The following is a 16,974-nucleotide window of genomic DNA, read 5'->3' as shown; positions in this document are numbered from 1 at the left end:
ATTATGTTTTATTAAAAGTCACCCGCGTATTCTACGCACAGTCCTGTTGGGGTGCGTTTTCCCCCACTATACCCATACTAAAGAATCTTTTAAACCACTAATTAAATGAACGGAATCCTAAATGTTGGCTAAAATTTTTCTAAAATGTTCAGTTTGCCTAGCTTCAACACAAAAAAAAAACTCGCGTGGATATTTAAACCTACATTAACACCCCACCCCAAAAGTGCGCAATTTGAGTAGCTACTGGGCGGCACTGCCGCGTCAGCTGTCCGGCCCCCGTCGCCACGCCGACAGATGTGTAAGATGGCCCAGCGTTTTACATTTTACTTTTGTTTCATTTTGTCTCTGCAAACTCTCAATTCCTTTATCGTAGTGATTCGGGCAAATGAATCAAATCAAGATGTTAAAATTGAGGTTACGTTTCTGCCAGAAAACTGCAGCCAGAAAGCCAAGAGAGGAGACATGCTGAATGCTCATTATGATGGATATCTAGCTAAAGATGGATCTCAGTTCTATTGCAGGTAAGCGCATTTTTACGAATGAAGTTGTTGTATTCAACGACAAATAGGCTGTTTAATGCAGTTTATATTTATCTTCTTTGAGAGAGAGATGTAAACAGTGTATTTAGTATTTAATCGCGTTGAAGATAAACACTGAAGTTATTTTATTTCCAGACAATGCCAAGTAAAGCTGTTCGTATTCATTTTCTAGTCGTTCGACAAACACGGGTTACCCACACTGGTTTGTGTTAGGCGTTGGAGAAGTTATTAAGGGCCTCGATTTAGGGCTGGACGGCATGTGTCCCGGTGAGAAGAGAAAAGTTACAGTTCCGCCATCCCTGGCATACGGCGAGAAAGGAAAAGGTATGTCTTTTCACTTCAAACACGTAGAGAAACTAATAAAGTCCCTCACACAAGTGGCGCTGTTTTGCTTTCTTTTTTTGTGGTGGTGTTGTTTTTAATTCCATTGATTTGGACAATATTTTAAATTAACTTTATTTTTTTCCCCCTATAAATGGAATTATTTATTTATTAAAAGTCCAAAGAAATTTGAATATAATTATTTGTCATCGTGCTGATCAATTATGTCCTAGATCATTAACATCACATTGCATTATGCTTAACAGTAAAATATTTTTCTACCCAATATTAGCCTATAGGATATTACAAAAACATTGTCAATTAAGTTCACATTTACTTGTTTAAAGCGTTCCACAGCAGCTTTATGAAAATACCACCACACCACAATACAGCATAAAAAAAATAAAATAAAGAAAAGAGAGTTTTCTCATCCACAGATCCCTAATTTAAATCTCAGTTAATTATGAAAAAAAAAAAAAAGGTTCAATATTTAAACCATTAACAATCACCTTTCTGTGATGGAATAGGTCCTGTACCACCAAATTCAACAGTGGTCTTTGAGGTGGAGCTGTTGCACATAACCAGAGGACCACGCAGCATAGAAGCCTTCAAAGAAATTGACATTGACAACGACAAGGCCCTGACAAAAGAAGAGGTAATAGACATCAGTTAATGTATGTTAATTGTTGTATCAGGAATTTTCTTTTGCATTCACAATTCATTATTATTATTATTATTATTATTATTATTATATATTTTTAATTTATATATTGTCAATTTGGATTTACAGATTAAGGAATACTTGAAAATGGAAGCAAAGAAGTTAAATACACAGAAAGATGAATCCTATTTTGATGATGTTGTGGCAGATGTGTTCCATAAGAATGATCACAATGCCGATGGGACCTTATCACTAAAGGAGTACAATGTTTATGGCCATGATGAACTATAAACACTACTAGAAATACATTTTTATGCAGCAGGTGCACTGGATGTTGTCTACAAGACTTCAAATTGTAGAGTTGATAAAGGATTTTACTTTGAACACCACTATATTTTAAATAAAGTTGACTCAAATACTAAATTGTACTAATGCAAAAACCTAATAAGGCATAAAAAGACGCTCTCTCAAAACCGTTCAGACCTTTTTTCAAAATGCTGGCACCTGCTCAAATATATCATTATCTTGATGTTCTTCACGCTAAGAAAAAAAATGTTCTTTTAAGAACTGTTCAATGATAGGTTATTTGGGGGACCAAAAATGGGTTTTCTATGGCATCGCTGCAAAAATCTACTTTATTTTGAAGATTGTAAACAACCTTGTTTTTTGAACACAGCACACAATGGTAAACTTTACACACATTTGCAATTATTTATAGACCAATATAATCCATATCGGTCAACCACTATTTACAACCAAACAATTCAGGCATTTGAACTCAAGGATTGCATTTACAGCTTTGTTTAAATCATTATCTTATTAAATGCTGTCTTTACATTGTATAATGTTGAAAAATACTACTTAATTACTTAAACAGCATTTTCTAAATAAAATGCATTTGCCATGTGTTTGCCTAAGTAAATATATAGTCACCCATTGTGAAATAATAAAGAAGGTTCCATGATTCCATAAGGGGTGGGGTGGGGGGTGGGGGGCACATTTCATTGACCAACCTTAAAACTGGAAATTACTTTAACCATAGCTTTTCAAATCTTGCTATACCCATTAAGAACACCAGGTGGCTCTCTAATACAACTGTTTAAAGTGGTTGAACGCACTTTTCTTGAACCTACGTTAAAAAATTAGATGTAATTTAGTTTACTACAGATAAAAATAAATAAAAACAAGTGGTCTGATTTTATGATTGGTGAATTTTTAATAGAACTAAGGAAGAATCTATTGGGTGGGGAGAATTACAGTGTTTTATGATTTATAGACAAACATTATATGCTAAGAACATGTACAGTAAGCATGCATTTGAACTATTACACATGCATTTCCCAAACAACCAGAGGTCAAATAAATTATTAAATGAGGCTCTATCATGCAGAGAGCTGACGTTTTTGTGCACAGACTCTAAACTTGGTTTTCGTGTAAAACTCTGACTCCCTCAACTCCCCCGCATGCCAAAAGTGACGTAAACCATGTCCGTGCCAATATTCAGAGCAGATCCAGACAGTGGAGGGAGAGGAGTTAGAAGAAGAGGCTGTTTTACTTTCAATGTAAATTGTACAATTTCAGACAAGTCATAGCAGTTTTGCCAAAGCGTTCAAACAAATGGAGCATGCATTAAATTTTAGCTAAAATATGAAGAGGGAAAAAAGAACAACTCATCCTTTCCTGAAAAAGCAGTTTTAACACTGTCATTCTAGTATTCTTTATGCCTTTGACTGTTAAAGTTGGGCTTCGACAGACAGATGTCTTATGTGACGTAAGTACTAGCTAGGCTTAGGATGGGATGGATGTCCAGTGGTTTTGTCTTTAGGGCTTGGTGATTACAGGTCTACCAGAAGGAGTGCTGTTTACAGACCACTAGGTACAGTTTTCACCAAAACAATCATTTGTGTTACACTGTACCTCTCCCATGTCAAGTTCCCATCAGTTTGTTAGCTGATGTTTGATTGCTGCAAGAGTTTATATCATCGCTATACATTTAATTCTGTGTATATGTGTAGGATGCAGTGCCTGACTTCTGACAAAATGCCAAGAAAATGACTTATAGTTGCATGAATTTTAACAAGGCTCCTTTGTCTGAAACTGAAATGCATTTGTTGTGCTCTTGATAAAGCAGTCTCAGCATTAAGAGAAAATGGAGCTCTTTATGAAATCTGATGCTTGTCCCTGCCCTCCTATTTATGAAAAAAAAAAAAAAAAAACGAGGGCACTCAAAACTACCACCTGTCCCTTACATTCCCAGTCCCCAGTCATTTATAATATTAAAACACTGCATAAATTACACAGTATTTATCATGGTATAGTGATCAACAAGGGTACTAAAACATAAATAAACAAAGTCTGTTATGAAGGCTGTTCTGCTCCCCTTTATGGGAAAAAAGAAACAGAAGGCGAGCTTCCTTTGGACAGACTGCAATTGAGTTATTACTGCAAATCATCCCCCATTCTGTATGGATTTTTTTTTTTTTGTCAGTCTCTGCGACAACCAAAAAAAAGAAAAAGTTCCAAAAATCCAAAGAGCAATTGACAGACACATAATGTTTTTGTGCAGAAGTGTGATCACAAAAGACAAATAAAATGCTGAAACAGCTCGAACACAGAACATAGAGTTGAATTAAGAATAAGAAGGCAAAGCATACAGAATAGCCAGAGAAACAGTGACACAACAGCACAAACAACATCTGCATAAAGTCGAGCCAAATTCCAATCCCAAGAGTTCACATACTGCAGCACTCTTGAACAGCAAATGGCAATAACACAACACTGAAAACATGTTTAATCCATTCAGTCTCTTCAGAATGTATAATACACCATAAATCCATTTCCAACTTTTTCTAGTAACTGGTTTTACAGTTTCCATCTGTCCTCTATGTTTGCTGTGTTTATTCTGGTCTTAAAGCATTTCTCTCCTTTTTTGGCATGTTCAGTTTGGATCACCAAAGTTGTTCTACAACACTCTTATAGCATGGCCTCAAGATTTGTCTGCATCCTGTTGTTTCCATAAACAACAGCAGCATGTAGGTGTTTGATAGTTTACATGTTTCATTTTTACACATGTAAGCCTTTTATCAAGTCGGCACATTCAGACTTGACAGGTCTGCACTTTATGAGGATGGCAACAGAAAGAACCCCTGAATAAACACCTAACCAGACGTGTTTACATGGGAGGGCGGCCTAAAGAGATGTAAGACGATCTGAATAAATATAACATTTTGCTCTGCAGTGATACAAACGTGTCTCCTCTTTCATTATCCTTGCTTGTTATTAGTAAATATAATTGGTCTATAAGTCCTGTAAAGAAATCCTCTGCTGTTTTGCATGCAAACGTGCATCAAAATCCATATTTAAATTACATACTTTCTGTGAAATCTCCACAGAGGAATGTAAGTCAAACGAGGTTTGGAACATGAGAATTCTATTACAGAATGACAGTTTTTTTTGTTTAGCTAATCTTATAACATTTCTAAAAAGCCTAAAGAAAATCTATCCACATCATATAGGTGCAAAACAACTACTTTAAGATACATATATATATATATGTCTGATTTAGCTTTTAAACAATTTTCTCAAGCCAACAGCAAGTCCTCACATCTTCCAGAGAACAGTTCAATTAGACAAGCAACACGCAGCCAATGTGGAGAACAGATCTGAGCACTGAGGTCATACATATCCTATCCATCATGGCTGTAGCATTTCCCTTTCACACACTAAAGCCCCAGATCCCTTTACAGCAACCCCCCCAGACAGAGTCACTGCTTTACATCTGCATTTCTCACTATGCTTCTCAAACCATGAAAACACTGTTATTTGATTTGTAAAAAAAGCTGCAAGATCCTTCAAAAAGAAAAAGATGTAAAACAAATATATTTTGTAAACACTGAACAAGTACTTGACATGAGGATGGGAGTTTTTGAGTAGATTTTTTTACTTTAGTGAAGAAAATGAACTTGTGCCAAGCACAGGCAGTTTTGTGAGAAACTAGAAACGTGTCTCTTCTCAATTCTGCAATGGTTTCACTAACCAATGGTGCTTTTTATTGAAGGAGGAGAAGGAGAGCATTACATGATCCCAGTATTAGAAATGGTGGCTTAGATCCATAAACACAAACACTGAAACATGTAATTTCTTGATATGCCACGTAACAACTTTTCTCTCATGAATGCTAATTGAATTGTGAGGGAGTCAAGCAATGCAAATGTATGTTATTTTATAAGCAATGAAGTTAGACATTTGGTTGTTCCTAGCTCCCTGAATTTAGGGAACATAACATGCAGAGCTGCAAGTAGCAACACACATACTGTATGCTAACAATGGGCAAAAAAAAAAAAAAGAAGCTATGCTTGGCTGTCATTACTCAGCTAACAGCTATTTGAAAGAAAACTTGCTTGGGGATATCTTTTATCCTCGTTCTGCCATCAATCAGCCACATAAAGAATAATATAGACACATTTTTGAATGAATCAACTTTTTCTGCAGAGACATGCAATGTGTTTAAGCATATAATCATCCATTTCAAAAGCTGTAATCTTTTTCTTTTTTTTAAATCAGCTGTCAGAATAACGTAGTGTGACATAAGATTGACATCAGCATTTTTCCCAATAATCTATTGTTTAAATATGTCAAAAAATAAAATATTAAATATTTAATAAAATTATATATTTTTTTCTCCATGTACATTTTCTTAAGGTAAAACGGCAGATGCCAGTGTTCACACAGGAATGTTTACATAAGGCTATCATAGGTTTTGTGCTTTTCAACTTTTTAGCAGCACTGAAGTTATCAATCACACCCCCACAATGGGACAGGCAAGAGACCATCTACACTAACCACACATTCCTGTAATGGAGGGGGAGGGGCGTGACTACTGCTGGAGGTGGACACTAGTACAAGTCTTTTAACATGACATCAGCAACATGACTAGGAGTTTTATCAAATTTAAGATTTACATTTTTGACCATTTGTCTGTAGCAACGTGACCCTGAAATCTGAATCTCACCTTGTCAGGTGTTTAATTTTGTTCAAATGTCCTGTAGTTTTTACAAAAATTTGAGCCCAGAATTTTCTCAAAACAATAAAAAAGAAAGTAAAAATATGAATTGCTTTATGTCTCACTTATAACACATTTTTAGAAACATAAAACAAGAATAATCACCTCACATATTTATTGTAAAATCCAAGCTGAGTTATTCAGTCAAAATTATTTAAACATTTTGAAACTCTTTGTTCTATAAAATTACATAAAATTATAACAGAACAATCAATTAAATAATTAATTATCCACAAGACAACAGACAGCTTTTAAATAAAGCATTGGATTGGTGACCTTTTTGGTTGGTCCACATGGAAATGCCATAAATTACTTTTGCTCATGAGCAAACCAGCAAACTCAGGTTCAGAAAATGTGGTTTATGCTTTGAGACTGACCTGTTAGTCATAACTCTTGTGAGCATTTAAGTGTGTGACACACTATTTTGTCTACCTTGAAAAGCATGGATACTTCCAAAACCACCTGTGTGCACTTCTATTATTGACTGAGATCAAATCTGCAGGAAGGCAAAATGTGAATCTGAATATTGTTCATTTGAGCCTTTCATCCCCCCAGGAGAATTTCTATACTAAAACCATTTTGAAGCGTCACCCCTGACCTTAGCCCTCCCCTGTTTTACGAAGCTCTGGAAAATCATGCTCTCACTGGCGGTCCCCTTTTGGAGCCTCCTAGCCAAACTGTCTGGAAAGTAAACAAATGTCTCAGCCCCACATTCAAGTAGACGACCACCATCCTCCCCCCAAGATATCCCAGCAGTGAGTCATATATCCAGCCGTCTTGCATTTGCTAACATTTTCCAGTAGGTGCAAATCATTTCCCCTGACCAAGAAAAAACAATTTCATTTGTGGTTCCTGAGTTAGAAGCACAAACCTCAAATGAGTCCTCCCCCTATTTTTCCTTTCTACAAGCACTGCATGGGTCTACAACAAAAAGTCTGGGTACCTTATGTTTTACCCAATTTATTCTACAGCTTTCTCACTTTTAAGTGATTGCATTTTTAATTACCATTGATTAATCCAAACTAGGTTAATTAAAAACACCCTGTAGCTGACTTTATCTTATTCTTATTTAATTGTAGACAACTTCTGTTATAGATCTATTTAAGGTTTTAGTGCAGTGGTAATTTGTTCTGGAGGTAGTCATCATTAAAACGTGGCTGAAGGGCAAAAGCAAATGGAGGGAATACCCTAGCAAGATGGTCAAGACTGATACAGCTTTGGGTTAGGCAGGCATATCATGCTTAAAGATATTATTTTACTTTATTCTAAGGCTGTAGGCCTATGTGTAATATATGTCCTCTCACATTTATGAACTTGAAAATATTCAAGATTCATCTGACAGTCCATATGGGTTCACCCACAAAATGAACATGCTTAAAATTTACTTACCCTTAGGCATCCAAGATGTAGAGTTTGTTACTCCATCAGAACAGATTTTTTTACTTGCTCAGCAATGGAATCATCTGCGGTGAATGGGTGTTGTCCAAGCAGCTGATAAAAATATCAAAATAATAATTAATCCACATGACTTCAGTCAATAAATGTCTTGTGAAGTGAAAAGCTGTGTTTTTAAGAAAAACTAAAACTTAATTGAGGCATAAAAGTGATTTAGAGTGTGTTGAAATTGGAGCACTATTGGTTTAAACACTTATCCACTAACTTTTATATCACCCAAAAAAAGTGTTTTTTGGGGGGTGACTTTGAAAATACACCCTTTTCATATTGTGTAATTAATTTGTTACTGTTTTACATTCATTCATGTTTTTCTTATTTTCAAGACATCTGGAATTTTTTAAAGAACTTTTTTAAAGAGCATATTGTAAGACTCTTTATGGTGTGCTTGTTTTTGTATTTATGTTTGTAAATGTTATTTACAAGCATTAAAACTTTGGACTGGATCACCAAAGATGCATCTAACACCATGTTAGAGTAAGTGTTTATACAGTTGCTGTATTTTCTATAAATGCTAGAAATAAAACCTCCGGTTCAAAGGAATAAACTGAAGAATACATTATGTGAAGAATACATACACAAGACATTAAAGTCCACTCTATGTGGAAATCCTCTCACATGCCATGTGGAAAGTTAATGCATGGAAAATACAGACAACCATATATAACAGGAACTTCCTCAACTACATGTGGTGGCAACATGCTTCTGGAAACAAACTGTCCCAGGAGACCTGGCAGACTGCAGATCATAGGATCAAAGTTATCAGTTATTTAGTAATCAGTTAATCAGTAATGAGACCAATGTCATGAAATTTGCCTTCTCATGGCCTATTCAAAAATGTTTTGTACATAAATTGTACAAATCTACAAATTCATGATTTTTTTTTTTTTTTTTTGTCCATAAAAACATGTTTGATAAACATTTGTATAATGGGCAATCTGCATGTTTTGTGTTTCCATTGCTTATTTGTGCTTTGATTGGATGCAGACCTATCTAGTGAAGATGATTTTAGCAGGAAAACATGGCACAAGGTATAACATTGTAAGGATCATCACAGTTTTGCCTGGGGATCTCCACCATGTGCAGAAATAGTTAGTGCTGGCTAGCAGAGCATAGTATGTGGGAGGTTTTAAGCAGGAATAAGTCTTTGTTCAACTTATATTTCAGTTGCAGAGATAATAGATACTAGAAAAAATTGTACATTCCCCCTGTTGGGGTAAAAGCGATTGGTACAAATCTGAAAAACATATCCGAGCAAAGAAAGGGAAAATCAGAAATGGACATTAAGGTTAGGGCTTTGTTCAGTCCTTAAATGTGAGCAATTTATGTCAGAAAGTACAAAAAAAAAATATACACATCTTTTGCACACAAATACTTTCATGAGAAAACATGGGTTAAAAATAAAAAGGTTTTGGGAAATATTCATTTTTGAGTTGTGTTTTGAGTCTAAGAAGACAACTTCATTTAATACTGGAGTATAAGCACTGGCTGGAAAATTTGTTTATAGCTGTATTTGGCAACTGTTTCCTTGGAGATCTAAACCATACTAATTATTTCCATTCTCTGTGAGCCTTTGCAGTGGGTCAAAAGCTATCTAAAGTTGATCAAACAGCACCACCAGCATGTCTCTGCAAGATTATGTTATTTTATTTTATTTCATGTGCATTTACATTTTGAACACATTTAACATACTGTACAAAAGCGCACTAAAACATGATTTGATGATACTGCAATAGATGGTACTGCAATAGATCTGAAATACAAAGTCAAGACAATGAGCAGACTATATATAGAGTTGTGGGGGATTTTTAGAAAGCAATTCATGTAAAGTCACTGTGAGGTTAGGTGAATTTTGAAGAGGCTTGTCTTTACGTTTTGAACAATAATAACAATAAAAAGCTGTGTGTGTGTGTCCGTGCGTGCGTACATATGTGTGTGTGTGTGTGTGTGTGTGTGTTCAGGTTTATATATCCTGGTGGGGATTTAAATCTGAATACACACAGACTCATGGAGACTCGTGTCATGGTGGGGACCTAAATCGAGGTACAAAAGCTTATAAATCATACAGAAATAGTTTTTTTGAAAAAGAAAAACTGCACAAAGTTTCCTGTAAGGGGTAAGTTTAGGTGTAGGGCAATAGAAAATGTGGTTTGTACTGTATAAAAACGTGTGTGTGTTTGTGTGTTAGTACAGATGATAATCCAGCCCGATCTCACGGCAATTCGTACGTATTTTACGAGGTGGCTAATACGTACGAAGTCGTACGACCTCACTCGTACAAATTCATACGATTTTCTCTACCAGACAAGATCTCAGTTTATTTCACATTTCAGAAGCATGAAAATAGCCGGTAACGCTTTAGATTACAGCCCGCAATGTACCGCGTAATTAAACAGAATTTACAGCGTACCTATTTGCAACTATAGAGTACATCCACAGTACCTACTCATAGGTATAAGGGAACAATATGCAACGTTTGGGGAATAAGGGGGTAATAACCTGAGGAATTATAAAGCATTTATACTGTATTTTTAACTAAAGGGCACCTATTGTGAAATTACGTGGTATGACACACAAAGTGCAATTTTCCGCGCAAGCATAATTTACAGCTGTACGTACGTGTAGGTAACTGGAAACAATGTGCAAAGTTTGGGGGATAAGGGGGTAATGACTTGGAAAATTAAAATTATTTATACTGTTAGTATTTCATAAGTAATGCGTAACTATTCTAAGATTTTGTGGTATTCATGACGTACTGTGTTTGGCAACAATATTATGATTCAGAACAAGTTGCCTTATTGTAATAACATAAAATATATGATGCAGTATATTTTACACTACATACGGGGTATGATGAAGAGTTTTATTAATCAAAATATGAATTATTCGAGTATAATCAATGTGAATATGGTCATTTATGTATCAACTTATCCTACTATTATAATCGTGTGTTTGCCTACGTGTATAGAAATCGGTATGAGAAGTGCAGACATAGAGGGAAGCTGCTTGTCGTGTTTTTCCTTTAGGCAAAATATATAATGGGGACCTTATTTTCACGGAACATAAAATTAAGGCCTCCTGACTACATCATGGTCCCATGACAAACATGTATACAATGTACTGAACACGCTTAGAGAAAAACTGTATAAAAGAGAATGCTAAAGAAGATTATGGAGATTACTCTACTGGGTTTTTTCGGCTTTATTGACTTATTTTATTGAAAATAAAGCCTATCTTCTAGTATCAAAACCCCAAGATCTCGAGAGTGATTCTTCACAAAAAAGGCGGAAACCACCACAGATACTTATTGTATTATTACAACATATATCTTACATGACACTGATACAAATAGTAGGCCTATACTATAGTATAATTTAGTAATTATAGCAAAGTTAAAAACCACCATAGTCGAGACTACTACTAGTTTCTGCTAAGATTTGGTTTAAAAATTGATATGAAAATTTACCTGATAAATTGCATATGGTCATCTCAGCAGTGAATCATGTCCGTTGAGGTGCAGTAGTGGAAAACTAGATTACCTGTTTCCAGCTGCTCCCAGGATATAGCATATAAATATACCATCATAATACACATGTACATTTACCAAATTGATGTTTTTTTTGATAGCTGTAGTGCTGTTTGTGCACTTGAGCTTCCGTATGTGGTTTGAGGCAAGTAGAATAAAATGTACTACAACATTTTTTTTAACTACTATGCAAACATACACCCTTGTTACGTGTAGTTACTGTGTAAGTGTAACATCTGAGGGCTGTAATCTAAAGTGAAGCCTTGTTACCCTCTTGTTACGTGTAGTTACTGTGTAAGTGTAACATCCGCGGGCTGTAATCTAAAGTGAAGCCTTGTTACCCTCTTGTTACGTGTAGTTACTGTGTAAGTGTAACATCCGCGGGCTGTAATCTGAAGTGAAGCCTTGTTACCCTCTTGTTACGTGTAGTTACTGTGTAAGTGTAACATCCGCGGGCTGTAATCTAAAGTGAAGCCTTGTTACCCTCTTGTTACGTGTATTTACTGTGTAAGTGTAACATCCGCGGGCTGTAATCTAAAGTGAAGCCTTGTTACCCTCTTGTTACGTGTAGTTACTGTGTAAGTGTAACATCCGCGGGCTGTAATCTAAAGTGAAGCCTTGTTACCCTCTTGTTACGTGTAGTTACTGTGTAAGTGTAACATCCGCGGGCTGTAATCTAAAGTGAAGCCTTGTTACCCTCTTGTTACGTGTAGTTACTGTGTAAGTGTAACATCCGCGGGCTGTAATCTAAAGTGATGCCTTGTTACCCCCTTGTTACGTGTAGTTACTGTGTAAGTGTAACATCCGCGGGCTGTAATCTAAAGTGAAGACTTGTTACCCTCTTGTTACGTGTAGTTACTGTGTAAGTGTAACATCCGCGGGCTGTAATCTAAAGTGAAGACTTGTTACCCTCTTGTTACGTGTAGTTACTGTGTAAGTGTAACATCCGCGAGCTGTAATCCAAAGTGAAGCCTTGTTACCCTCTTGTTACGTGTAGTTACTGTGTAAGTGCTGGCTGTAACAAATAAATATTTTTATTATTTAACAATTTTAACAGATCTTTTCCAAGAACAGAATGCAGAAAAAACTAATTTGCAACCACTTATACAAAATACAAAGAATTGTAAAACACACACACACACACACACACACACAAAATCATGTTCTACATTTATTTTTAATAGGCATATTGGCAATTTTTCCTTTCAGCTGTGGACAGGAGTTGACAAATTTCTGGAGATCTTTTGCATATGCTTGCAAAGTTGGCCCTGCTGTATATGAGGGAGCAGAAAAGTCCTCCCCCTCTGATGCAGTTTTCACCTGTGATAACCTGTAATCTAACTGTTTATACTTACAGTATAAATGCTTTATAATTCTGCAGGTTATTACCCCCTTATTCCCCAAACGTTGCATATTGTTCCCTTATACCTACGAATAGGTTCTGTGGAGGTACTCTATAATTACAAATAGGTACGCTGTAAATTCTGTTTAATTACGTGATACATTGCGGGGTGTAATCTAAAGCGTTACCAAAAAGCCTTTCGTTTTCTTAACTCATGCTTCTTGTTTGGAAAAATATGTCTCTGTAATAGAATAACAACTCATTTTTCATAAAATAGGATCTTGGAAGGATATTTCAACTGTCAGGTTTCCTGATATATGTTTTTCGTTCTTCATTAAACTGTGTTCAGAGAAAATTTTGTGGAAAACAATTAATTGCAAAGATAATAGCGCACATAAAATTAGTTTTGTCTAACATTTGTGTGTTCTATTTTAAAACAAAAAAGCTGGAAAGCTGATTTTTATTCTTCTTCTATCATATTCTTCTTCTTCTATCATTCTATCACAAGCCTTGAATTTACCCTCAAAGAACAACGTACAATATCTCATTCAGTGTTTCTATGTTCTATCTATTACTTTGGGGAAAGTGAACACAAAAAACAAGCCAGTACAAGTCAGTATCTGGCCATTCTCCAGAGAAGACATTCCTTTGAATAAATCAGTCATTGTATTTGAGTGGGTGGTGCAATAAAGAGTTCAGCATTTGTCACCATTTTCAATGCCTTTCATCACAGTCACTAAAGCATGTACAGTTGAAGTCAAAACTTTACATACACCTTTCAGAATCTGCAAAATGTTAATTATTTTACCAAAATAAGAGGGATCATACAAAATGCATGTTATTGTTTATTTAGTACTGACCTGAATATTTAACAGAAAAGATGTTTGCATATAGTCCACAAGAGAAAATAATAGTCGAATTTATAAAAATGACCCCGTTCAAAAGTTTACATACACTTGATTCTTAATACTGTGATGTTACCTGAACGATCCAAAGCTGTTTTTTTTTGTTTAGTGATAGTTGTTCATGAGTCCCTTGTTCGTCCTGAACAGTTAAACTGCCTGCTGTTCTTCAGAAAAATCCTTCAGGTCCCACAAATTCTTTGGTTTTCCAGCATTTTTGTGTATTTGAACCCTTTCCAACAATGACTATGATTTTGAGATCCATCTTTTCACACCGAGGACAACTGAGGGACTCATTTGCAACTATTACAGAAGGTTCAAGCACTCACTGATGCTCCAGAAGGAAGCAGATTCTGAAAGGTGTATGTAAAGTTTTGACTTTAACTGTATCTGCTGCTAAGAAATGAGAGAGCAATCTGTAGTTTGAATAGATATTAAATGCATTTGAGTTTTCACTTCTTCACTATTTCGCATTTCAATAGAAATATAGTTCAAACATTTGAAAACACTAACTTTGGTCATCCAGCACTGCCCCTGTTCGAAGCAAGTATTAGGATTGTTAAGCATTTCACAATCTGTTGCCAAAAGTCCTTATCATATTGCATATTACTACATTTAATTAAAATTTTAGTTTTCAAAAACAGTTTGCACACTTTCATTTTTTGTGTATACTACCATTCAAACGTTTGGGGTTTCTTACTGAAATATCTCCAATGCTCACCAAAGCTGCATGTATTTGACTACAAATATTGTAAAAAACAGTAATACTGTGAAATATTATCACAAATGAAAATGTGTATTTTAAAAATGTAATGTATTCCTGTGTTGGCTGCTATATTTTCAGTAATCATTACTCCAATCTTCAATGTCACATGATCCTTCAGAAATCATTCTAATATAGCGATTTGGTGCTCAAGAAAAAATTATTAATGTTCTAAAATGTGAAAAGCAGTTTATTATTATTGCTGCTTATTATTGTTGTTTATAGATTTTTTCAGAATTCTTTGATGAATGGAAAGTTCAAACATTTATTTGAAATCGTGTTTTTTTTAGCAATGTAAACATTATCACTGTAGCACTGTTACTTTTGATCATTTGAGTGCACCATTGCTGATTTTTTTTATTAAAAAAAAAAAAAAAAACATCTTGACCCCAAAATTTTGAACAATATATATGTGTGAGGACTTGTTGACACTGTGTTGAAAGAAATCACAGACCACACAGAAGACAACCACACTTGCTGTACATTTTACAGACAGACATCCCAAAGCAGCAGACTTCTGGCTTGTTTGACTATATTGAGCAGATTTCTTCCATGCCAGTGGATCCAAAGCAGCCAGACATGAGCACAAGCAAGAAATGAAAGCACTATAACTCATTGCAATGTCTGCCCCTACAGCTTTTACCTTCCTCTGGGCTACATTCTCTTAGGATCCAATACTTGGCAGACTATTGTAACAGTGTATAAAAAGGCCTCCCATTCCGGTTTTTGGCATGAGAGTACTGCTTCTTGAAAGCAATGTTACAGTGGTTTGGAAAGGCTATTGGCCACTCCATTGGGCTGGGCTACATGAGGAGTGCTGCCTTGCGACTCAGCCCACCCCCTCTTCACCTCTGCTCCTCCGTGCCGTACAAGTATTGGAGATGGAGAGTAAATCAAGTGCCTAAAGAACATGGCTACCAGCTGTTTCCTCCCCTTTCCCTCAGATGTTTTAAAAGACTGAACAGGATTCAAACACAACATTAGTCAAGCATTATTTTGAATACCTTAAGTCCTCTGGTTCACCTTATGCGAGATATTCTCATATTTAGAGTATCATAGCTGATTTTTCTCCCGAAAGGTGGGACATATTTCCAGTACACATGAACAGCTTTTGTTTTACATCAAGAAAACCTTTCAAGTTGGATTTGCATTACATACCACTTGACATTTAGAATCAATTTCCTCATGAATGCTAGTTAGCTAGAAGCTTAGTTTGGCAATGAGTTCAAATTAGTCATAACATGACTAATTCAAATACAACTTCAACTCTGTCCCAGAACTGCACCGTCTGCCAAAATGGCTCAAATGAGATGAGGGAGTGAAAATAAGAAGCTAATCAGCAGTGAAAACACTAATTTTTCATAAAATGTATTTCAGCAAATTACTGTATGCTTTTCTGACAGCTTGAAATAATAGTTATTTTTAGTAAACAGCATATTGCAAATAGCGCTAGCATATCCATCTTTATGCATCATCCATATATACCAGGCATATCTGAATATTTGATATAAATTGTGGGAACTTGCGATCATGATAGTTATAAGCAATTTCAGTTGTTTTGCTAACTTCCTCTGGAATTAGATCAGCCTACCCCAATCCCACACGCCCTCTCACTAAAACCCTCCCCTCCAAAGACATGTCAGCCAACCCGACGTCAGACCAGTAACAAGCAGGGTGAATTTTCTGATTGGCTAAAATGCACAGGCCACTTATTTGACCCCTATTGTAGTCTAAAGGTGTCACAGCTACAGGTGAGATTCCTCAGGACATCTAAATCAGTGATATCTTTCAGGTAGTAGAGAATTTAAAACACGTTCAGAACATTCAAGTAGATTAATTACAATATATAAACCACGGCTACAAAAATGGCCAATTGTGGCACGGAGCATTAAATATATTAATTCATACTTTAACTTACATTTATTATAGCTCTTCACATTGTGACACAATTTAATCAGATACCCCCAGACAACCTTAAGTAGTGCATTATACTAAAAAAGACAGTTTTCTTCTACTTTATAGCACTATATATACAATTTTATTGAATTTAAAATCAAATAAAATACTTTTTTCTTGCAAAAATTACAGAAAAGAGCAAAACCTGACACAATAAAGGATTCAGCCAAACCACATGTAAGATCTTGGTCATCTTTTACATAAATGTTTGTGTTCATGAGGGAATTCATAGTAACATACCCATGTGTGGAGCATGTGAAATATGCTTGAAAACTGAAACTGGACAAGTCAGTGGAACTGTAGAAGATTTCTGACCAGCAAATGGAATGTTTAGCTTGTCCCATTGTCTAGTATTTACCACTGAGACAATGAAGAACAGGCAACAATGAATTTAAACTCCTTCAAAACAGCAGAAAATGAGTTGCTCTTTAACCAAAGTATATCTTTCAC

At 35.6% G+C, this 16,974-nt stretch overlaps 1 protein-coding gene across 1 annotated transcript; it reads left to right on the top strand.

Moving 5' to 3' along the window:
• Positions 1-248: 248 nt before the first annotated feature.
• On the top strand, positions 249-4,765 carry LOC306876599 (peptidyl-prolyl cis-trans isomerase FKBP7-like). The gene is made up of 4 exons (XM_079427898.1): positions 249-521; positions 712-863; positions 1,388-1,515; positions 1,651-4,765. The coding sequence occupies exons 1-4, from the start codon at positions 295-297 to the stop codon at positions 1,810-1,812; spliced, it is 669 nt and encodes a 222-aa protein (XP_079284024.1). The 5' UTR covers positions 249-294; the 3' UTR covers positions 1,813-4,765.
• The last annotated feature ends 12,209 nt before the right edge of the window (positions 4,766-16,974 follow it).

Source organism: Barbus barbus (genome assembly GCF_936440315.1).
Source record: "Barbus barbus genome assembly, chromosome: 11".
Lineage (NCBI taxonomy): Eukaryota > Metazoa > Chordata > Actinopteri > Cypriniformes > Cyprinidae > Barbus > Barbus barbus.
The sequence above is the reverse complement of the archived record's forward strand: the minus strand, read 5'-3'. Positions and strand labels throughout refer to the sequence as shown.